The 24,842-nt window shown below is 33.4% G+C and overlaps 1 protein-coding gene across 2 annotated transcripts; it reads left to right on the forward strand.

Annotated features, from left to right (window-relative positions):
- The first annotated feature begins 243 nt into the window (after positions 1-243).
- LOC106771144 lies at positions 244-2,290 on the forward strand. Of its 2 annotated transcripts, none has more exons than XM_014657066.2 (4): positions 244-578; positions 686-871; positions 999-1,214; positions 1,678-2,290. In XM_014657066.2, the coding sequence occupies exons 1-4, from the start codon at positions 576-578 to the stop codon at positions 1,906-1,908; spliced, it is 636 nt and encodes a 211-aa protein (XP_014512552.1). In that variant the 5' UTR covers positions 244-575; the 3' UTR covers positions 1,909-2,290. The 2 variants fall into 2 exon arrangements, with proteins under 2 accessions (XP_014512552.1, XP_014512550.1); XM_014657064.2 differs by having other exon boundaries at positions 247-578; positions 683-871.
- Positions 2,291-24,842: the final 22,552 nt, after the last annotated feature.

A 24,842-nucleotide genomic window follows, 5' to 3' on the forward strand; every position in this document is an offset into this window, starting at 1 on the left:
AAAGCAGTACGAAGAGCATTAAAATTTGCTATAATTTATTTATTAGTGTGAAATTAAGGTGACATGTGTATGTATATGTATGTATGTGTGTATATATGTGTGAAGTAGGTGATGGAGTAGTATGGGAAAGTGGGTCTAGAAAAGGATTTTTGACGGTGGATGTGATGCCACGTGGATAGTGGTTTCCCTGATCGTGGATGAATTTGAGAGATACAGCTATTTGAGGAGGTGATGCTGATGCGTAGCCGACCCAACCTTGTGCCACTTCCAACGAGACGCAAACAAGATCCAAAGTAGCGTAAGCACAGACACTTCACCTCATTCGCATTCAACGCTTTAGATTCACCTTAGCCACCTATTTCAATCTGGACCATCCATTTCCACCCCCAATTTTTTATTCACCCTTTGTCTCTATAGTCTTAGCTTCTTCTGTCTTGTTGAATTCTTAGTTCCACCTTTTCACTCTCTCTCTTTCTCTCTCGTTTCTCCATTTTCTCCATTTCTACTTTTCAAACTCAATGCCTTCCTCACTCCACCATTGAACCGCATTACATCATTCTTCATCAATTTCTACCATGGTATGTGCATGTATTTATCTTATTTATCTTGCGCACCACTCCAATTATACAACTAAAGGATTTCTTCTTTTCTTTGTTTGTTTTTTGATTTTGATTTCTTGTAGCAGGACGCAACAATGGTGGTGCCTCCATGGTTCGAGCCACTCCTCACCACATCGTTTTTCAATGTGTGTCGCGTTCATGGAGATGCTGCGAGAAGCGAATGTAACATGTTTTGTTTGGATTGTAATAACGAGGATGCGTTTTGCTTCTATTGCCGATCCTCGCGACACAAAGATCACCGAGTGATTCAGGTGGAATTGCATTGCATAATTAATTACGTTTAGTTAATTTCTCATTGCCATTTGCGTTTCTGTCAAAGTCAAAGGCCTTTCAAAGCTGTGTGTTTGGTGATTATTGTGTTGATTATTGATTGATTAGATAAGGCGATCTTCGTATCACGATGTGGTGAGGGTGTCGGAAATTCAGAAGGTGTTGGACATCAGTGGAGTGCAAACGTATGTGATTAACAGTGCCAGAGTTTTGTTTCTGAACGAGAGGCCTCAACCCAAGTCAGGGAAAGGCGTTGCTCACATTTGTGAGATTTGTGGAAGAAGCCTCTTGGACCCATTTCGGTTCTGTTCTTTGGGGTGTAAGGTGAGACATTATCTTGATTATTATTATTATTATTATTATTATTATTAATATTAATATTGATATTATTTTAGTTTAATTTCACTCTCACACAACCATACACCATTGTTCATATCATATCATTATCAAAATGAGCATAATTCACATCTCAATTCACCTTTGTCATATGGGGATAACACCCACCACCCGTACATCGTCACCTACATTTGAAAGCCCATCAACATCATAATTATATTCCCACCGCCATTAATCATCATGTGTGAATGAATCAATGAATGAATGAATGAATAAATGTGTGTATAGCTATCTATTTATCTAATCTTCTTCCATTGACATTTTGGTATACATTTATAATAACAATCTTAGTGGTATATTTATATTGGCAGCGAACATGGCATAATGAATTAAAATAATTAATGTGTTGTGGTAGATGTTAACTAAGTATATTGTTTGAAATATATAATAGCTTGTGGGAATAAAGAGAAATGGGGAAGCAATGTTTGGTGGTTTGGATTCTAAAAACGAGACACCAACAATGGAGGGCATGTCAAGGAGATTGGTTTCTTCAAGGCATCAACAAGAAGAAGAATTGCGTGAAGGCTCACAACAAGACATGTACCCGGCCACGCCTTCTCCACCTGCTTCAAACGCAAGGCGAAGAAAAGGCATTCCTCACAGGGCACCTTTTGCCTCCTAATTAATCAATAATTATTTTCTTTTTACCCTCAAACTTGGTGCTACATGCATACATACTCCACATATATTCAACCATTTTTTTTTTCTTTCAAACGATTAACCCCTCTTTCGGGGGAATCTGGCTGGTATAATTTATTTTTTTCAGTAAAGAGAAAAAGAAATGGTAGCCTTTGGTGGAGGGTGTCACAACTTGTCCAATGTCCATGAAGTGGGAAAGCAAAAGAAAGGAAAGGGTATATAGGAAAGTTCCTTCTTTTGAGGTTTGGGTCCCAAAACAACAAATTATCCCTTGTGAAGAACCAATAATGCATATTTGTTTAATATTTAACAGTTGCCAGTGTACATGTCATTAAGAAATTCAAAAGCAGCACTTTGTGGACTCCGTTTCATAGTTTTCCATGGTCCACCATCCACATGGGCGTTTACATCAAGTTAATTACACCGTTTACATTATAATAATAACAATAATAATAATAATGTCTAGGACCTTTTTTCTTTCTCAAAGTTATTTTTAAATTTTCAAATTACCCTTTTAGTTACATTTTTCATAATGAAAAAGCCTGTGCTTGACTGTGATACTATTTACTCACCAATATTTGTACTTGTACATTCATTGATGTTTGCATGTCATGTTCTAGAGCCCTTCTCTTCTTATTCTTGTAATTTTGTAGTTTATGTGTCTTTCTCTTTATCCTATCCACTTCATGGATTTGTGAACAGCAAAATTATGAAAATGGAAATGGTAACAAATATGAATCAATTATTGTGTTTTATAATTAGGTACTGTCGTTTTCGCTGTTACATAATTAAATCCATGAGCCAAGGCAATTAGGTAGAGCAGATATGAATTGATCCCTACTCAAAGTTATCAATTCTGAAAACGCGTGCCACCCAAATATATAACTACACTGCATACGTTAATTAAGATATTCTTTTTGAGTTTTTAATAACATGAACATCCTCAATCAATACGGATTTAGTTGTTACACTATATTATTTAACTTTAACCATTATTTAATCTTCCTCTCTAAAAACAACCTTATCATTAATAAAAAATGAGTTTAAATCTAATTTTTGGTGCAAAATTAACTTATAAACTTATCATTGTTTTAAATCGATATTTAAAGTGAGGATTACATTTGAAATTTCATTTGTAGAAACGAATAATAAAAAGGATTTTCCCATTTTTCATAACATATTGTTCAAAGATGCATATATGTATATATTTTCATCAAACTATTAATTTGTTTGAAAAATTACTCATTCATTTTCAATGATATATATTTCCTAATTATACGTACACCTATCACTTTAGGATATTAAATCTGAAGTCATTGCGTAGTCTTTTCACACTTAATCATCACAGAAATTAGCCTCAAATTAACTTGTTTCATCTCCTTTTCTGGGACATTCACTTCCAGTTCATGTACTCAGAAAATGACCACCATGCAATTAACATATACAATAAATTGACAAGTAAAGAATGATCGTTGGACACTATGAAAAATATAGTAAAATAAAATAATGTGAGACATCCAAATTATCGAGAGACATTTAGGTGTTTTATTTTATCACAATGTCTCGAAAAGAGTAACATAAAATGGGGAGTTTTCTATTGACATTGTTGATATCCAAGAGTTGTCCTTTTTATATTTAGCTGTCATTGCGTAACTGAAGCCATTTCATAGGAATTTTCATTTCCCTTTTTCATCATTCTAATTAATGTGTACGTGTGTATTTAAGGATGGAACTAATAACTGGACGAATCTTTAATTAATAATTTAGGAATTTATAATGATATTTTTTATATTAAACATAATTTTAATGTTTAATTTATATGTAAAGTCATTAGAAGAGAACTTTTCTTTCTCCTGTACATGTAGGGATGGTTACGGATCATATTGGATAGCAATAGGGTCACTACTAGACATGCAATAAAAAATCGTCTTGTTATTTGTCTGTTTGGTACTTATTTAGAAAGTATCTACTGATGTTTAAATTTATAGTATTCATAGATAGATATTCGTAGATATAAAAAAAAAAAATATTTCATAAGTTTTTAAAATGAGATCTAAGATAAAAAAAAAACTATAAAAAAAATGTTAATTCAAAGGAACTAAACGAAAGTTAGAACATAAATCCAAATTAATTTAAAGCATGTATCAAAATAGAAATAATTTTAAAATTAGTTCTAATAAATATAATACTCTAATATTGACGTTTTCCTTCTCTATATTTTACACTTTTGGCACTTAATTCTTAAAACAAATAACAAACAAATAAAATCACAAATAACAAACAAATAAAATCACGAACAAGTAAATAATGCTACAATATATATAAAATCACAATGAAATATTAAAATGAAAATTACTAAAATCATCATCTTCTGTTATTTATTTTAATATTGTGTTAAGCTTCAACTTGTCCACTTTCAATTTTGAAGAGTTTGAAAAGAAAAATCAATTCATTTATTGTAACAATTAACTTGAACAAATATAAATATATAATTTGAAGTGCTCAATTAGTTACATTCTGTTAGTCTACAACCAATCTTAAATATGCACCAATGCGATCAAAGTGTCTAGGATTATGATGTGGAGTAAGAAAACAACCACAAGTACTAAATGAAGACTGAGAAGCAACCTTTGTGATAGGAATTGCTAAAAACTCTTTTGCAATCATTTGCAACATTGCATGTTTTAATCCATTATTAGTCTTCTACCAAACTAAGATGTCAAATTCTTCATCTGAATCAGGTAGTGTCGATTCCTCTAAATAATAATCAAGTTTTAACTTATATTTTAATGGTTCATTTTTCTTTGTAATTTGATGTGAAGTACACAAGAATGCAACGTCTAATGACTTGTGATGAAGGTAAATTGTGATATAATATGTGTAGACGCTGAGTAAATAAATAAACATTCTTTCAAAAGATGACATAAAAAAAATGGAACAATTGTTTTTAAAAGAAGAAAACAATAAGACACAATGTTTATGCTTGTTCACTCAAACTTGAACTACATCCAGTTCTCCTTTAAGAACTCTTAAGGGATTCCATTAATTTTATCAAGATTACACAAGTTTAACCCACTTCTGGTTGAGTATTCTTACACCACTCCTGGTTCCAAGTATAACCCACCACTCTTGGTCCCCTAGTACACATGACTAGTTCAAGTATTCTTAATCCACCCTGGTTCCGAGTATAACCCACTCTTGGTTGAGTATTCTAGCCACTCCTGGCACTCCTAGACAACACGTCTAGTCCGAGTTTAACCTCTCCAGGATTTATCCTTAGACAACTATAGATCGAGTTTACCCATTCCTTGTTGAGTATTATAGTCACTCGTAGCACCCCTAGACAATTCTGGTATCCTCTGGATATGCTGCCTAGTTGAGTATCACCTATTCATGGTTGCAAGTGTTTTAGTTCTCTTTAGAACATATAATAGATCCACTGTGGGATACACTAAAAGGTACAAATGTTTAACTCTTAATGAGAGGATATGTTTACAAATACAATTTGACACTTGTATAGTTATAGACTTAAGTTACTCTCCTAGAGAGGATATAGATATTAAGGCGTAGTTTGATAACTAGTGAGGCTATTCCTTTGAGCTTGGAGGATATCAAATGATGTATTCTATAGACATAATGATGTAGCCATTTTTCTGATGCTTGCTCCTTTCTTCTTTTCTTCTTCCTTCTTCGACTTCTAATTTTTTCTTTATTTTAGAAGCTTAAGACACTGCAAGTTTAAAAATGTAGTAGATAGCGGAAAGTGATGATAGCTTTTTCTTCATATTACCTTATATTGCTCAAACATCCTTTCATCATGTCCTTCTAAGTTGAAGATCATCAGACGATGTATGAGTTGAGATAGATAAGAGTTGAAATGTTATGATCTCTTTGGTGTGTGTGCTCTCTTTCTTTCTTTCTCATCTCTCGTTTCTTTTTGTTTCTTCTTTAGCTTCTCATGTCTTCATTATGTATTTTGATTTAAAGATCATTAGATTATATATGCACTAAGTTGAAGTAAAGTAGATCATTCTTAAATATATTTCTTCATTTACTCATTCTTTCACCTTTTCTCTCTTCTACATTTTCCAACAACTTTTCTCTTGGATTATTCTGCTTTATATATTACTTTGTGAGATAGTTGTTGGATATTTAGTTGACCAACAAATAAACCGAGTTAGTAGTGTTCTTACTGCCTCGGTTATTTGTGGAACCAAGGTAGTAGCTCTTTCACTAGTTTAAATTACTGAAACTTGAAAAGAGTTTACACAATTTTCTTCATTAACAATCCCTCATTTTTTATGTTTATCAAACACATATGCTAAACGAAGTATGTTTCATGAAGATATTAGATGCATCTGGCTATATCAAGTTTTTTGTTTCTATCTTATCTTTGTTAGAAATATTATGATTGACAGATAAACAATTAATGAGCAATAAACCCTTTAATCAAAGTAGTTCCCAATACCCCTTATAACAGTAAAGCAGAAACGTACCTGTAGGATTAGACATTGGGAAACAATGAATAAGTAACCTAAGTTGGTCTCTGATCTCTTACTGGTCTGACCTTCTATATGTGAGCTTATAAACCTTTTTTCTCTTGAGAAAATCTCATAACTTTATTGGCTGCTTTCCGAAGATCCATTCATGAATTGCTTAAATATCTTCCTAAAACCCCTAACTATGTATGCTATAATTGGATGCATATATACTAGGAAATCTTTTGCATTTCTTGAATTTCTATATTTCCTTTTGGGCATTGATTGAAACTTAATTTTTCTCCCTTAGCAACTAAAGTATCCCCTGATTTATTATTCTTCACAATAAAAGCTTTATGGATGTCATCAACATACAAATCCTCTCCTTTTGAGTATAGTCCTTCGTCACAAGACAAACTTTATACCTTTCCATATTACCATTAGAACCCCTTTTCGTCTTAAGTATTCACTTATTTCCAATGGGGTTCATACCTTCTGGTAACGATACAAGTTCTCAAACTTTATTATCTTGCATAGATTTATACTCCTCGTAAAGCACATGTTTTTAAGGATCTTGAGTTTGTTCTTATAGAGGTTCTAAAATTACTAGAGATTTTGATCTTTATGAATCAGATCACTTCCAACGATTCTTCCTCTAAACTTTATTCAGTCAGCTAATAAAGTTATGAGATTTTTTCAAGAGAACAAATGTTTATAAGCTCACGTATAGAAGGTCAGACCAGTAAGAGATCAGAGACCAACTCAGGTTACTTATGCATTGTTTCCCAATGTCTAATCCTATAGGTACACTTCCACTTTATTGTTATAAGGGGTATTGGGAACTACTTTGATAAAAAGATTTCTCCTCATTAATTGTTTATCTGTCAATCATAATATTTCTAACAATTGGTATCAGAGCATGTTAATGATTAATTGGAGAAACTTTTGATCTTTTATCTTTCCAATCTTATGAGAAATTATGATTATACATTTTGGCAGTTTTTCATTCAAGGGTTTATAACCTGCATTAAATTCTTAATGAATGATATATTTGAATGTTTTGGATTATGACAATAAAATTTCCTAATTTATAAATTTGGAACCCTAATTAAAATTAGAATCAGAAGGGGAAAAATCCCAAATCCGAATCCCTAATGTTAATGAACCTTAAATTAGGGAAAATTCCCCAATTAGTTTTCATCCTCTTTATTGTTTGGCAATCTGGTGTGCTACCACCATGGTCTTCTTCTCTGTTTATTTTCTATGTCATGCAATTGAGGTCATGCTTCTTCCCCTTGCATTCAACTTCTGCTTGTTTTCTTGTGTGGGTTTCAAAAATCCTATCTTTGGTTCGTGTTACTCCTTGTGTTGTTGTTTATCTTCCTTGGGTTGCAACTTTCGCAACAATTTATGGTGTTGTTTTGGTTCTGGTTTTCTACAAGTGGAGGAGGTTTCGCAATGATTGTTTTGGTTTAGGTTGTTGCGCTCGTCATGGAAGAAGGAGCACAATTGCCTTCTCTCTGTAAGAAGCAAGATGCAGGGAGCAGTTCTGCGTCGCTGTTTTGCGATCAGAGGTACGCTCCATGATTCCATGTCGCGACGATGAGCAGATCTGAAGAAAACACGTTGCAGTGGTTCTGTGGGATGCGCAATCGCGAGAAAAGAAGGAGTGGCCTTCGAGTTCTTCTCTCTATCATGGTGGTCTTTCAATTCCTTTCATAATATGCAGCCTTATGACAAAAACCAGCCATATACCATGATTTGATGCCTTATAAGATGCTACAAGTTCTGCAGTCATAGTGAATAAAGCCATAAGGGTTTGCTTGGTACTGGACCAAGAACCCACACCACCAGCTAGCATGAAAATTTAACCTGAAGTGGATCTTAAACTATCTTGACATCCTACAAAATTGTCAGAATACTTGATGATCTCTTACTGGTCTGACCTTCTATACCTGAGCTTATAAACCTTTGTTCTCTTGAAAAAATCTCATAAACTATATTGTCGTTGGTTCGTCATGCGACAGTGTCGAGATGGTCACGACTTATGGCGTTCATGGCTGACACACTACAAAAAAAATCGTTATTACATACGGCCAAAATCCGTATATAACCTCCAAAATCCGTATATAATATAGTGTTATATACGGATTACATACGACAAAAAATCCGTATATAATAAGGGTGTAGGTAAAGTTACATACGGATAATCCGTATATAAGTTACATACGGATAATCCGTATGTAACATCACTATATAATTTATATACGAAAAATCCGTATATAATTACTCACCTGTTCTAGAAATGCACTTAAATCAAAATATGAAATTTTAATATTTCTTTCTAAATCAAGTAAAAGATTTTCAGGCTCCAGCCAAAAAACAATACTAATTAGCAAAAATCATGATAAATATAGAGACATAATTCTAGAACCCCTTTAACACAAACCTTTAAATCTCTATGATAAACACCCTTATTGTGGTAATAATCTACACCATCAATAAGTTGTTAGAAGTATAATTTTAGATTTAAAATTAATTACCAATCAAGCATATCTTCACATTATTTATATTTTTAGAGCTAACAAATAATATAATAACATTTCATCTATAATTAATCAAATTAATAAATTAATTACAATAACTTTAAATGTGCAGATAATATTAGTTATAAGAATATATAATTAGAAAAATAACATGTATCTTCAAACACACTGGTGCAAATATGCAATAAAATAGGTTTTTGTTATACATGTGCAACACAAGTGATTATAACAGAAAATGGACTTCATCAAATGAGTGAGTGACTCATAATAGGCAAGTTAACATAGTAACCGCAAAGGTGAAAACTAAAAACTTCAATATAAATTCTACAGGACAAAAAGGACTTACTTGTGAAGAAAGAGAAATATACCACACAGTATAAATGTGCCAGCAACAAGAATCCAACCAATGAGACGACAAAAAATCTTTATCATAGAGACAGAAGAAACAAGTGTAAAACAGGATAAAAGAAGTGTATAGAATCCAACAAATGCAAAAAAGAGCATAACAGCAGCAAGAATAACCAGAGCTGGTCTCCTACAGCACATAATATATAATTGTCAGAAAATAAGACTTTTTAAAACCTCAAATCAAATCAAGATATCCAAGTGTTTATGGTTACACTTTCTTACCAAAACTATGCTTTGATCTGGTAGACAGGGGTTTGCAAGAGGCTAAAAGTCAACCTCAGGATGCTAGTGTACGAAGTTTGATCCAATAGAACAAGTTTGTAGAACAAAATTTGATCCAATAGAATTCAAGGATACATTTCTTAGATTCAAAGATGGTACTAAGGTTTGTTAACTCACAGAGTATAAAACTGCTTATGTCAATAAATGTATTGTTTTATGAACACTTGCTTGTTACAAGCATTCCCCATTGTCATACCCATTCTCTAATTTTTGACCTTAAACCACAGACTGACCATTAGACACATCATACCACTTATACACTGATATAGCATTGTAAATGTGGCTTAGGGCAGCAATTAAGAGAGTTTATCTGATCAATTTGATTAAATCATTATCAGATGATATTATAGTTGGCCTTTTCACCAAGATAATGGTTGCAATTAGAGGAAAAAACAAAATTTAAAACATTTCATACAATACACCTTAATTTTATGTAAATGCAATAGTATATGGACGTGGAAATCATAAGTAAGAAATCATCATGAGAAAGGACAATCGATAGGCTAAGACACTTCCTTGCAGGTTTATATTAGTTTATTTAAAAACATGTTACAAAGCATATAACTAAACATTAAGATGTCCGACCAAAAAAATCTATTGTCTAGTTTTCACAAATTAGGCTAAGCTAGGTAATGAAACCAAATGGTTTTGAATACAAATTCAACGGAATTAAAGCACATAATTACCTAACATGCCAAAAGTTGACAGATTAAAAAAATATGAATATTAAATTTTTATTATCATACTACAAAGCCATACCAGCCAACGTGTGCCAGAATTTTATTATCATTAACACCAATATAAACATTTTATTTCTTAAGATGCTCTTGAAGCCCGAATTTTGATCAAACTTCGACAAAAGCATCTTCAAATCTCCGTTCTTAGAGGCAATCACCAGGCTTGTAAAATATAGCCAATAGATTAAAATTTAGAGGCCAAGAAGCTCTTATTTTGATGGAAACAACAGTGACTTTATATAACAAATAATCTTAATACATGAGCAAAATGCACATTTGACACGGACACCAGTGTTAGAGATCATTCAACAGCTACAGCTCAAAAATCCAATGAAACAATTCCAAGGCAGTTGGTAAAAGTCAAAGAAAATTGTATACAGCTGCCTTCATCAGAATGATTTAACTTCTAAGCGAAAATAATTAAATAGGAAGTAATAAAACAAATAAACCCAAATCAACACGGAAAAACCAACCAAATAAACCCACCGCAGAGAAAGAATCAATAGTTAAAACATAACTAATTCTTATCAAAACACAGGGTGTTAAACAAAATGACTTAACAACCAAACAACAAGATGGCCTCAAAGGTAGTGACAATTAAGATATCATCATAAACACATCTGATAATACCTGCAAAATGATACATCATTGGCCAAATCAATACTAGAAGTATCAATTATCAATATCACACATTCACTTACCAACACAGCATTTAGAGCACGCTACCCCAAGATGGGGGTTATACCAAATTAAATTATTGTATAAAATTCCTGATTAGTTAATAAAAGTGATAAATATTGCTCTTAGAACACATTGGATGATCAAAGGTTAACTTGGTAAACAATCTGAGTCTGTACCATGAAAATTGATTATGCATCAGATAAATTCCCAAAGACAAATCACCATCCTTAGCATAAGTACTGATGTCCCTATCTAAGTTATCATCACTTGCAAATCGTATAATGGAACTTGAAACAACCCGTGCAAATACTTCCTTAAAAAAAGTTACAAAATAAACAAACAAACGCATCAGAGAGATTCCCATTAGACGAACTCAACATTCTCCTTTGGAGTGTTGATGTCCCTATCTATTTTTTCATCATCTGCGTATTACTAAAAGATTTACAGTCTGTACGAATAATGTAGCAAGTAGTGTAAAAAATAAAAGAAAAGTGTAAAACGACAAAATTTTTAGCTGCACAAGTAGTGTAGCAAAACTATTAAAACACTTTACTGTACGAATCATCGAAGAAGATAAAGCTAGTGCCTCAGATCGAAAAGTTTATATAATAGAAGTGGAGCTCGGAGTATATTTAACACCATCATAGGCATACAACAATTAAAGTCAAATGAATTGAAATGGAAAAAAAAAAGATAATAGGTTACACATACACATCTATTTTGCAGAATAAATACATTCATACACTTATTTCAGTTATTATCAACTATATTATATAAATTCCAGAATCCAAAGACACCATTACAATTCATAGAACAACAGGATATAAGATCAAAAGCAATTTAACTCCCCCATACCTTGGCCTTTGTTTTCCTTTCCTATTTCCGTTAGCTACTGAGACTCTTTTTTCCTTTCCTTTCTGTGATTTCCACTTCTTCTCCCACTCATTCCCTTCTTAACTCTGTGAATTCCGTTTCTCTCCGAACATAATTGCTTCCTCTTACGTCCCATTGCACAATAGATTCCTAGGATTTGATGGCTTCTAGGTGAGGAAGAAGAAATGAAAAAAGAGAATAAGAAAAAGGAAAAGAGGAATGTGAATGCTAGGCTTGAGCATTTTCAGATTAGCTCTCTTAGACATTTAAACAAACAGTTTATGAGCAAAATCACAAAATAGAACTCAAGACAGCAATGAACGAAAACAAAACGCAGCTTACAACAGATCAAGACATCAAAGGAAAAGTAAAATTAATAATGCTCAACAGGTTGATATGCAAAACTCAAAAGAGAGAATAATAAACTTGAATCAATTCAAGACAAATGAATAGAAACCAGGAAAGAAATACTTATCTCATGTAGCGTGCTCGACCTTGCCCTGCATCCTAAACAGGACCGAAGGAACCTTAAAAATGGAGAGAAACTCAATATGAACCGATTAATAAGTTCAAATGCAAGATTAATCGGTACAAAAGTGTTTAAACGGCGCAAATGGAGGTTTAACCGGTGGAAATCGAAGAACAAATGGTAGAAAGGCGATTATCAATGGACTCGTGAGTGATCTGTGTGGCTGCCATGGGAGGGAGAAGCAGAAATCGCAAGTGCTTTGTGAGGGAGAGGGAGAAATTGCGATTGCTATGTGAGTGTTAGGGTTCGAGAGAGTGGTTTGCGAGTGTGCGAGCTCGAGAGAGGTTCATAACGAGTGTGAATACTGTTGAAGCTTCACTTAATCAGAAATTCTTTTTTTAAAAAACTTATTTCTCATCTGTATATAACATCTGCAGCTAACATTGGGTTCTAGTTATATACGGATAATATAGGGTATATACGGATTTTATCCTTGAATAACTTTCCCGCCACTCTGCGCCAATATTATATACGAAATTTATATACGGATAATCCGTATATAAAAATCCGTATATAATATCTGTATATAAAACTTTTTTCTAAGATCCGTACATAATTTCCGTATATAATACCTTATTTACATACGACTCTAAATCCGTATATAATAATCCGTATGTAATTCCAATATTTCTTGTAGTGACAACATTCATGGCTGACGACGAGGTTCAACCTTAACACTTGTGTCTAGACCAATGACTTGCGGGTAGTGACCCAGGCCCAATCTGGTGTAGAGTGTAGATCCAATTTTGGGACATTGGATTTGGATTAAGATCTAAAAAGATCTGTTTTAGACTTTTATGCATTTATTTTTAATTATTTTTTAAATAAAATAAAATAAATTATTAACTAAGAATAAATAAAAGTAAAATTAATAATCAATTAAGAATAAATAAAATTCAATTTTGTTCTTGCTTATAATTTTTTAAATGAGCTATTGTTAATTAAGAAATCACCAAAGTAGGTCTTCTTTATCTGGAGTAGTGCATAGAAAAATTATAAATGTTCGTGTTTATGCATATCCATGTGAGTATTGGTCGACCCAAAGGAAGATTAATATTTGGCCAGATTATATACGCACCAATGATGATAAAGTGTGATAATTATAAGGTTTTACATGTCAATAATAAAATCAATCCAAATATAGGTTTGTTATTGGACATGTTCTTATCATCAATGTGATCATTACACCAAGATACCTATAACAATTAATATTACTGTCCAAAGACTTGATATTGATGGGGCATTGGGTGTCTTGAGATGGGATAAACCATTATTTGAATATATTTATATAATTATTGATTTTACGATGTGACCTTAATACTTTTTTTTCTCTTGTATAAAATACATTTACAATAGCTTCAATATCTGCCAACTTAAATTCAGTTCCGGTCCTCAACGGTACAAATTTTAAGGATTGGAAAGACAACATAGAGATAATTCTTGGCTGCATGGATCTCGACCCTGCGTTAAGGATTGAGAAACCTCCTTCTCTTAAGGAGTCTTGTACCTCTGAAGAGAGGAGAGAATATGAGAAGTGAGAGATTGCTCAAATCGCATGTGTTTGATGGTCCTTAAGCATGACATTCCAGAGGTCTATAGAGGTACTATATCTGAAGAAATTACAAGTGCTAAAGATTCCCTTGCTGAGATTGAAAAACACTTTGTGAAAAGTGAAAAGGAGGAAGCAAGTGCGCTTCTTCAAAGCTTGGCTTCCATGAGGTATCAAGGCAACAAAAATGTGAGAGAGTACATTATGGAAATGTCAAACATTGCTCCAAAACTTAAGGCGTTGAAACATGAGTTGTAAGAAGACTTACTTGTACATTTTATCCTAAACTCTCTTCCTATACAATTTGGACAATTTAAGATTTCTTATAACTGTCAAAAGCAAAAATGGTCTCTTAATGAGCTCATTTCATATTGTGTTCAAGAAGATGAGAGACTAAAGCAAGAAAAAACTGAAAGTGCTCATTTAACCCGTACCTCTAATGACAAAGGAAAAAGAAAGAAAACTGAGAATCCTAATGGTGATGCTTCTAAAGGTCCATTACAAAAGAAACAAAAACAGTTTAGTAAATGTTTCTTTTGCAATAAAGTTGAACACATGAAGAAGGAATGCACAAAATATCATGCATGGCGTGCAAAGAAAAGGTTGTCTAAGCTATTAGAAGATAAGTGATTCTGAAGGATGAATCTATTTAGAGATGACAAATTCGTAGTGAAGGAAGTGATAAAATGTTTTAGATTATTATTTTGTACTAGTTTTCTAAATTTTTGTTTTGAAAGACATTTCATTGTACCGCCATTTAGGCGAAATTTGATTTCATTTGTTTATTTGGAAAAATTTTGTTATTTATGTTAGTTTGAAAATAATGAATTTAGATTGTTTTTTAAATTCAAGATTTGTTGAAACCAATTCACTTTTGGAAAATTATAATCTATATATTCTTCATACGAAATCTTCCTATTATGAATCCTTAAATATGGAATTGCATGATATTTAGCATAATATTCTTTAAGGATATTGAGTTTGGGGGGAAGACTAAAGTTTAGAGGAAGAATCGTTGGAAGTGATCTGATTCATAAAGTTCAAATCGTCGATGTACTCCCCATAGGTGTCAAAAAATATTCCTGAACACAATTCATGCCGTTGATCCAAATCAGACATAACCCAGATAATAAAACTCATCACGCATAATACACATTTTCAACAAGAATGAGACTTTTGCATTTCGTTATCCATCGATTCCAACCCGTTGTTCTTCACCCAGAAACCCTCGCACTTCGAATTGAAGAAAGAATGCATTCTTTTCTCTCACACAAACACAAACCCTAATAATACAGAGCCCCAATTTGTTTTTCCCAAATCTCATTTGCATTTCTGAATTGTAGGGGGCTGCACTTAAATTTTTACATTTTTCCCACTTTGCCCTTCCCTAAATCTGATTCCACATTGCAAACCAAATTTTTAATAGAAACTCGTTTTTAATACCACGTGAGATTAATGAATCCACTTTTAATGCCAAGTAACCCAAACTTAAATGACCGTTTGTCCAATTTGACGACAGACCTCTAATTGCTTCAATTTTACAAAAAAACAAAAGACTCAATTGAGATGCCAAAAAAAAATGACCTATTTGAGATTCTGGATTAAATTGGGACCTACCAAGACATTAAACCTAAAGAAAAATAATCTAGACTGTCGGTGTGATGTTCTTTAGTTTGTTGATTTTGTATTTTTCAACAAATTTTGTTGATTATGTTAGAAGGAAGGTATGAAAAGGTGTGATACTAAACATTTTAGGTAGGGTTTGTTTTAACTTTTGTTTTTTAGTTTTTGAAAAACATATAATTGTTGATTTTAGGTCCTATGTGTGTGTTATTCGTTTGTATTTTGGACTAAGCTTTGAATGTATGAGCCATGTTTCTTCCTATAAATTGATGACTTGTCAAAGTGGCTCTATTGATTGTTGTGAGTTGAGAAGAAAGTATGTGACATGTATGCACCTTGATAAGTTAAGGTATGTTCTTGAATTTAGAAACTTCGGTTGAGATAAATATGTTGAATTTTCCAGTGTATTATGTTATAAGAAAAGAAAGGATGAAAAATGTGTACCTTATTCAATAATAAGGAGATAGTACAATTGATATATATAGCTCTTTAAAGCAATATAAAAATGGAATATAAATATAAAAACAAAATATAAATATATGAACATAAATGCACAGATATGAACGAAAAATAAATTAAATCCAATATCCCCCCTCAAGCTGCAAAATATATATCTTTAATGCTCAGCTTCAACAACAAATATTGAAATTTTACGGGATGTAAAGCTTTAGTATGAACGACTGCAAGTTTAGTTGAAGTAGAAATGGGCAGGAGCTTAATTACACCAACTTGAACTTTATCCCTTATGAGATGACAATCAATTTCAATATGCTTTGTCCTCTCATGCATGGCTGGATTCTGTGCAATTTGTATAGTAGATCGATAGTCACAAAATAGTGGAACTGGTTGTGGTAGATGTTGTTCCAAATCATGGAGCAAATACAAAAGCCATTGAATTTCACATGTTGTGGAAGCTAAGGCTCTGTATTCTGATTCGGTTGATGATCTAGATATAATACCTTGCTTCTTGGATTTCCAGCTGATTAATGATGCACAATAGAACACATTAAAACCAGTTATAGACCTTCTAGTGTTAGGGCAAGCAGCCTAATCAAAATCACTAAAAGCCTTGAGAGTATGTTCTGTGTTGGAGGGAAAGAATAATCCTTGTCTTGAGTTGTTCTTAATATATCTCAAGATCGTTATTGCTGTTGTATAGTGATCTTCCAAAGTATTGGAAAGAAATTGACTAAGAGTACTAATTGCAAAACATAAATCTGGTCTTGTGTTGGTTAGATATAATAACCTGCGAAGAAGTCTTCTATAGGCTTGCACATCTAAATAGGGTTTCCCTTCTGTCTTGGAGAATTTTGTGCCTGGTTGTATGGGAGTAGAAACATGTTGACATCCCAACAATCTTGCATCTTCCTTTGTGACAAATTGATGCCCTGTTGAGATCTTGCAATTTCTAAGCCCAGAAAATACTTGAGTTGGCTTAGGTCTTTAATTTTGAACTTTGCTTCAATAAAGCCTTCACAGTTTAGATTTCTTGGATGTCATCACCTGCCAAAACTATATCATCTACATAAACAAGTAAGATGGTGATATGAGCATAATCACTTTTGACAAAAAGTGAATAATCTGATTTTGATTGTATGTAGCCCAAAGAAAGTAAAGTAGTTGTCAACTTGTAATTCTATTGTCTAGATGCTTGCTTGAGTCCATATAAAGACTTCAACAACTTGTAAACTTGCCCTAGTTTTTCTGTTTTGTAGCCAAGAGGAAAAGACATGTATACCTCTTCATCTAGATCACCATGTAGAAAAGCATTATTTACATCTAGTTGATGTAAATACCAATGTTCTGAAGATGCTAAAGCCAGAACCAATCTTACTGTTGTGAGTTTGACAATAGGTGAAAAAGTCTCAAAGTAATTTAAGCCTTGTTGTTATGTGTAGCCTTTGGCTACTAACCTTGCCTTGTATCGTTCAGTACTCCCATCAACATGCCTCTTTATTTTGTATACCCATTTACATCTGATAGGTTGCTTTCCATAAGGTAGATCAGTCAAAACCCAAGTTTTAGTATTTTCTAAAGCTGCAATTTCTTGATCCATGGCATTTCTCCAACAATCATGTTTGATGGCTTGGTTATAGGTTTTAGGTTCACTAACTTGGGAAAGATTAAGGACATATGATTTATGAAGAGATGATAATGCATCATATGAGAGATATATATAGATAGGATATAAGGTACCCGTGGATGACTGAGTGGCGGAAGAAGTAGATAACATGTTGCAATGATAGTCCTGTAGATAAGATGGTTTATGTTTTGGCCTGGTTGATTTCCTTTGTGGAGTATCAGTGGCAGGTTCAACAGAAACAGGTCGAGAAGAAAAAATAATAGGGTCTATAACAATAGAAGGAGGAGATGTAGGTGGTAAAGAGGGTTGATCAGTAGCTTCTGAGAAAAGAGGTGATGGAGAGGAAATGATTTTGGTGATAAAATCCAAGGAATTTGAATTTTGTGTATCAATAGGTGAGTACTTTTCACTAGTAAGAAAAGGAAATATGTTTTCATAAAATACTACATTCCTTGATAGAAAAATTTCCCTTGAGTTGAAATCTAACAAAAGGTAGCCTTTCACTCCTTTTTAATACCAAGTAAAACACATTTTTTTGCACGAGGCTGAAATTTAGTTCTATGAGCTTGAAGAGTTGAAGCATAGCAAAGTGAGCCAAAAACTTGTAAGTAATGTCAGACTTAACATCGTGTAACAGCTGAGATGGAGAAAAATATGTCAAAGCTTTGGAAGGTAAAATATTAATGAGTTGCACAACATAACGAACAACAAAAGACTAGAAAATTATGGGCAAATGGGATTGAAACATTAAAGATCTCGCAACATTGAGAATGTGTTGATGTTTTCTCTCAACAACTCCATTTTGTTGAGGTGTTTCAACACAAGATAATTGATGTTGGATCCCTTTTGTCTATAAAAATCTGTCATTGCAAACTCATTACCATTGTCTGACCTAACAACTTTTACATCAATGCCAAATTGAGTTTTGATATAAGAAACAAAGCCTATAAGTTGTGATCTTGTATTAGACTTACTTGCCATCAATTTAATCCATGTGAATATAGACATATCATCCACTATAGTTAAGAAATATTTGAAACCATCAACAAAAGAAGTACAATAAGGCCCCCCAATATCAACATGAATTAAATCAAAAGGAACTTTTGAAACAGTAGTACTTAATTGAAAAGGAAATTTTCTTTGCTTAGAATAGTGACAAGTATCACAATGAGTATATTTTGTATCAAGTAAAGTGGATTACATGGTGCGTAATTTGGTATAACAAGAAGAAGAAGGATGCCCTAGTCTAGAGTGTCAAATATCTATAGAGTTAGGTCTTATTGTAGAACAAGCAATAAAATTCTCAGGAGTAATAGCAATTGGTGAACCAAGGGGTGTGGATGCAGGAACTATCATGACATACAAGCCATCTCTTTCTTCAGTTTTCCCAATCATCTGTAGAGTTGCCTTTTCATGTATTTAACATGAAAATCCAGAAATTGTAATTTTACAAGATAGAGATTTAGTTAACTTTGTGACCGAAATAAGATTGATTTAAAAATTAGGAACAAACAAGAAATTATGTAAAGGTGTAGGCCAAGAGAAACTGTGCCAGAAAAATGAGCAAATAAAGAGTTCTTGTTGGATAGAGAAATTGTAATTGGTGAGATTTTATGATAAGAAATAAAATGAGACAAAGAACTGAATATATGATCAGTAACACCTGTGTTTAGAATCCATTGGGAATAGATATTACCTTGATCCTAAGAAGAAGTGGAAACATTATGAGAACTCATTAGATCGGTAGAATGTATGACTGTAAGATTAGATTGAGGAAGAAGTGCCAATAGACCATGAATTTGCTCTTGAGAAAGTCCCATAGTTAAGGAATGTGACTGCGCTTGAGAATTATTAAAAGAAGAAACAACTGCAAAAGCCATTGAATTTCACAACCTCAAATTGAAAAAAAATTTCACAACCTGAACCTCCGGAAACTCCTCCAAATTCCTCAAAAATCAATCCAGGGCTACGAGTCATTAAAGCACCCAATTGTTTCTCATTGAAAACCCTAGAAAACAAAGTCAAAACATAAAACATAACGATGCGAGAGTAATAGAGGGAATGCCATAAAAGGAGAAGAAATTGTAGGAAAGCCAAGAACAAGAGGTAGAAGATGAAGATCTTGGTAGTAATAGAATTGGTTGCGGAAGAACGTGATCAAGAATTTTCTTTTGATACCATGTTATAAGAAAAGAAAGGATGAAAAATGTGTATCTTGTTCAATATTAAGGAGATAGTACAATTGATATATATATATATATATATATATATATATATATATATATATATATAGCTCTTTAAAGCTATATAAAAACGGAATATAAATATAAAAATAGAATAATATATGAACATAAATTCACATATATGAACGGAAAATAAATTAAATCCAATATATTACTCCAATGTCATGTTTCTGACTTTATTATACATTGTAGTAGTGAATTGTATAGAGGATGTGTATTGATTTTATCTCGTCATTTTATAATGGTTTTCGGTATGATTTTCATAGGTTATAAGATGGCACTAGTGCAGAAAGGACTTTAGACGTCTGTTATTTTGGGCTTTTAATGTTTGATCTCTGTCCGACGTCTATACGGGTGACGTTAATGAGATGTCGGACCCTTTAGGTCATATGTCTCTATAGACGTCGGACCTATATAGGTCAGACGTCTATATAGACGTCAGACCTATATAGGTCAGACGTTTATATAGACGTCTGATCCATATAGGTCAGACGTCTCTAAGGTTGCTCCTGACTGATGGTGATTTGAGTTTACAACTTTATATTTTAGTTGAAGAGAATGTATTGTATATTTTTTTTATTGAATGGTTATAAAAATGAAGTGGAGGGAATTGGAGAGTGCAAAACGCAAGAAATCGTCGCCAAAGAACGCCGCCCAAGGACACGAGAATAACTACACCAAAACCCAACGAAAACACATTTTAATCGGTTCAAATGAAAGATAATGCATCAAAGAGTGATGTAATCAGAGTAAAACTAATTTAAAACAGTGCAAAAGTGAGAAAACGAACTTGAAAAGCGTAACCCGTAGAGAGAAAACGCGACAAAGATGATGAACAATGAGTGCGCGTAACCAGCAATTAATCAGTTCAAATGAAAGATAATGCATCAAAGAGTGATGTAATCGGAGTAAAACTAATTTAAAACAGTGAAAAAGTGAGAAAACGAACCTGAAAAGCGTAACCTGTAGAGAGAAAATGCAACGAAGATGATGAACAATGAGTGCGCGTAATGGCTGTCTCGCGATCACGATGTTTTAATGTCGACATTTAGAAGTCGGTTCCCCTATAACAAACGTCTAAAGGGCTTTAGAAGTCGATTCCCCCCATAACAGACGTCTAAATGAAGTCAAAAAGTGACTTTTTAAATATTTGGGTTTAGGGTTTAGACGTCGCTTCCCCCAATAACAGACGTCTAAAGGGCTTTAGAAGTCGGAATGACAGAATCAGACGGCTAAATGGTTTAGAGGTTGGTTCCCCCAATAACAGATGTCTAAAGGGTTTTAGAAGTCGGAGTGGCGGGACCAAACTAAATGAAGTCAAAAATTGACTTTTTAAATTTATGGGTTTAGGGTTTAAACGTCTAAAGGGCTTTAGAAGTCGGTTCCCCCCGTAACAAACGTCTAAATAGAATAAAAAATTATTTTTTATTAAATTTTTCGTTTAGTTTTGGCGTCTATTCGGGGGAGTTGACGTATATGAGGGCCTATAGACATCGGTTATGAGGGTCCTGAGGTCTATAATATGATAGACGTTGGGGCCCCTCTTAACTGATGTATATATTGGCAACTTATTTACTAAAGTACCACCGGTCATTAATTTACGTCAGACCCCGCTTAACTGACGTTTAAGGTGTGACGTTAAAAACCAATTCTACACTAGTGTTGCGATCCAACACTTTTCAGTATGCAGAGTGATAAACATATTATACTAAAAAGAAATTAAGAAAGTTGTAGTTCTGGACACAATTTTGGAGCAGGTGATGGAATAAATGTTGTCAAAGAAAGTGATGAGTATATGAAAAAAGTTGAAAATCTTTTAATTTGAAATGGAGTTTGACACCAATTTCGAAGGGCTATGAAAGGTGATAGAAGAAAGAGAAGGACATGGAGTTTTACAAACACATTTTCAACTCTTTACAAAGTTTTCTTTTTCTAATTTCTAAATAAAGTAATGGTATTAGGTTTAACTCATAGTTTAATAATATACTTTTCAATTGCTTATTTATTAACTATATGCCACATCCAAAAATTATACCTAAACATCCACAACTTATGTCTTGTGGTATAAATATTCATGAAAATGTTGTCTTTTCATTTTCTAACTAAGGAACAAACTACATTTTTATTCTTTTTTAGCCAACAATTTCTTTACTATGGTTTCTTCATTCTTAAATACAACGTCTCATATGTGTTTAAAAATCCACACTTTATAAACTGTAATCTTAAGTGATTAACAACACATACATGCAAACAAATTTTGTTACCTAAAACAATGTTTAATATATATATATATATATATATATATATATTGTTTTTCTGGAAAAGTAATTTTTGAAATATGAAAATTAGAATAGTCATTTTTAAAACTACTTTTCAGAATCACTAGTGCAGAAAGGGCATTAGACGTATGTTATTTTGAGCTTTTAACGTCTTTTTTACAACCTACGTCATTACTAGTGACGTTAATGAGACGTTGAATTTCCATATAACTGACATCTATATAGACGTCAGTTAGTGCCATGTCTGACGTCTATAGACATCGGCTAAGGCCTACACCGACGACTAAGGGCACTATATAAACGTCGGCATAGGCACTAACCAATGTCTGATAGCACTGTATAGACTTCGATTATGGCACTAACCGACGTCTAAGGTCACTATAGACGTCGATGTAGGCATTAGTCGATGTCTAATATAGTCATTGTGTTTTAGTGCAGTTTTGTTCATGTCTTTGGATAGCCTAGTAGCAAACTCTGTCTTTGCTAGTTTCCCCCAAAAAAAAGCTTGCGTCTTTTGAATTTCTCATGACATTTCAACCCAAAACTGAACCTGGCTTCTTTCCTAGTTCCATTTTTAACCGTAAGAGGAAACAATTACGGTGAAACGATAACTAGGCAACGACCCAGGGTTGTTTTTGGGTCGAAACGCCATAAGAAATCCAAAAAAAGCCACTTTTTCTGGGAGGCAGCTAGCAAAGGCAGAATGTAGTACTACGTTACCCCAAGAGAGGAACAAAACTGCACTAAAACACAACACAAGGAAAACACATTTTAATCAGTTGAATCAGAAGATAATCGATGAAAGACTAATATAATCGGACTGAAACAAAGTTTAAACGGTTTAAATAAAAAAAAATGCACCTGGAATGCAATGCCACAAGAGAGAAAAAGGAGAGGAGGAAGGCGATGATGTTTGCGTAACTATGAGTCTGTGGTTTATTTAACATGAATTTAGGAGTCGGTTAAAACAGAAACCAACGTCTATAGTCAGCTAGACGTCGGTTATCTCACTAATGTGATGTCCAAGATAACTTTTAATCTGCCTTTTGCATGCACCTTAGACGTCTGACATAAGGGGCACTGAAGTCTACGGCGCTGATCGGAATGACTTTTCAATTCTGGTCAGGGAAGTAGGCGATGGTTGTCTTGGGGTGCCGATGTCTATAACATTTTAGACGTCGGTCCCCCTACTACTGGACGTTGAAGTGCCTGCGAGTTTGGTGAGTAGCATTATTTAAAGCTACATAGACGGCGCTCCCTTAGAAACCAGACGTCTATAGGACAAAAAGTGATTGTCTTCTCGCCTTCTTGTTAGGCCCATTGACGTCAAGTAAAGGGAGCATAGACGTCTATAACATTATAGACGTTGGTTATTTATTACATGACGTCTAAGAGCCTGAGAATCAGGTGAAGAGCATTAATTGCAGCCAGATAGACGTTTGCCCCCCTCAAAAGCGACGTCAATTGGGTGTCTTCTCACTTACCTATTAGGCCCTTGGACGTCTGGTTAGGGAAGAACAAACGTCTACTATATTATAGACGTTGTTTACCCTAGAAACCGACGTCTCGGTTACCAACTTATTTACAGTAATGCCATCGTCCATTAATATACGTCGAGCCACCCTTTAACCGATGTCTTGTGGGTGATGTTAAACAACGTTTTTGCACTAGTAAATGCTACAAAAATAGAAATTTTAAAAGTATATTTCAAAATAAGAAAAGGAAAATTGAAAGGTCATTTTTAGAATATATTTCTCTTATAGTTTTGAAAACTACTTTTTTTAAATAATTTTTTTACCATGTTTTTTATTAACATCCTATAAATTAGTTCATAAACTATTAAAGAAGTTAAAAATGTTTAAATTTTTTTTTATAAAATGGCATTTAAATAAATAATTTTAACAAAAAGAGCATGACATTGTCAAAGTGAAAACTATCACTAGTGCAGCGAGGGGCTTTTACCGCGGTTATTTTTCACTATACGTCGCGGTTTACGAACCGTGGCATATTCAGCCACGGTAGTAAGTCAGAGACTTTAGGCCGCGATTACAACCGCGGTAAAAAGGTTGGGGAATATACCACAGTTGTATAAGGAACCGTTGCCTAAACCCCCTTTTTTAAAAAAAAAAAAATTGTTCCAGTATATGCCGCGGTTAGAACCGCGGTAAAAGACCCAGGAATAGATTGCGGTTCTTGCACTAACCGTGGCCAAAGGTCCATAAAAAAAAACGAACACTATATACCGCGGTTGTGGTAACAACCGCGGCATATTCCCCTGTAGTTTTTTAAAATAGCAGATATGTTTTTGTGATATCCACTACCACAAAAACAGACCAGCATATCAAATACACGTTCAAATTCATTTTCAACCGAACAAACACATATTGAAATGTATTTTAACATCAAATAAAGTACAAAGTCTCATAAAATACAATCTAATCAAATGCAATGTTTAAATCTAGTAACTAAGATCTATTGTATAATCTAACTATATACTTCGCAGTAGCGTTCCTCATGAATAATAGTGGCTTCTCAGGAACTGGTGTAGTAGTCTTGAATTTCTGCACAAGACAATTCATATTAATTAGTGTATATGAATTCTAAAT

This window comes from Vigna radiata, chromosome 8, assembly GCF_000741045.1.
Source record: "Vigna radiata var. radiata cultivar VC1973A chromosome 8, Vradiata_ver6, whole genome shotgun sequence".
Taxonomy (NCBI): domain Eukaryota; kingdom Viridiplantae; phylum Streptophyta; class Magnoliopsida; order Fabales; family Fabaceae; genus Vigna; species Vigna radiata.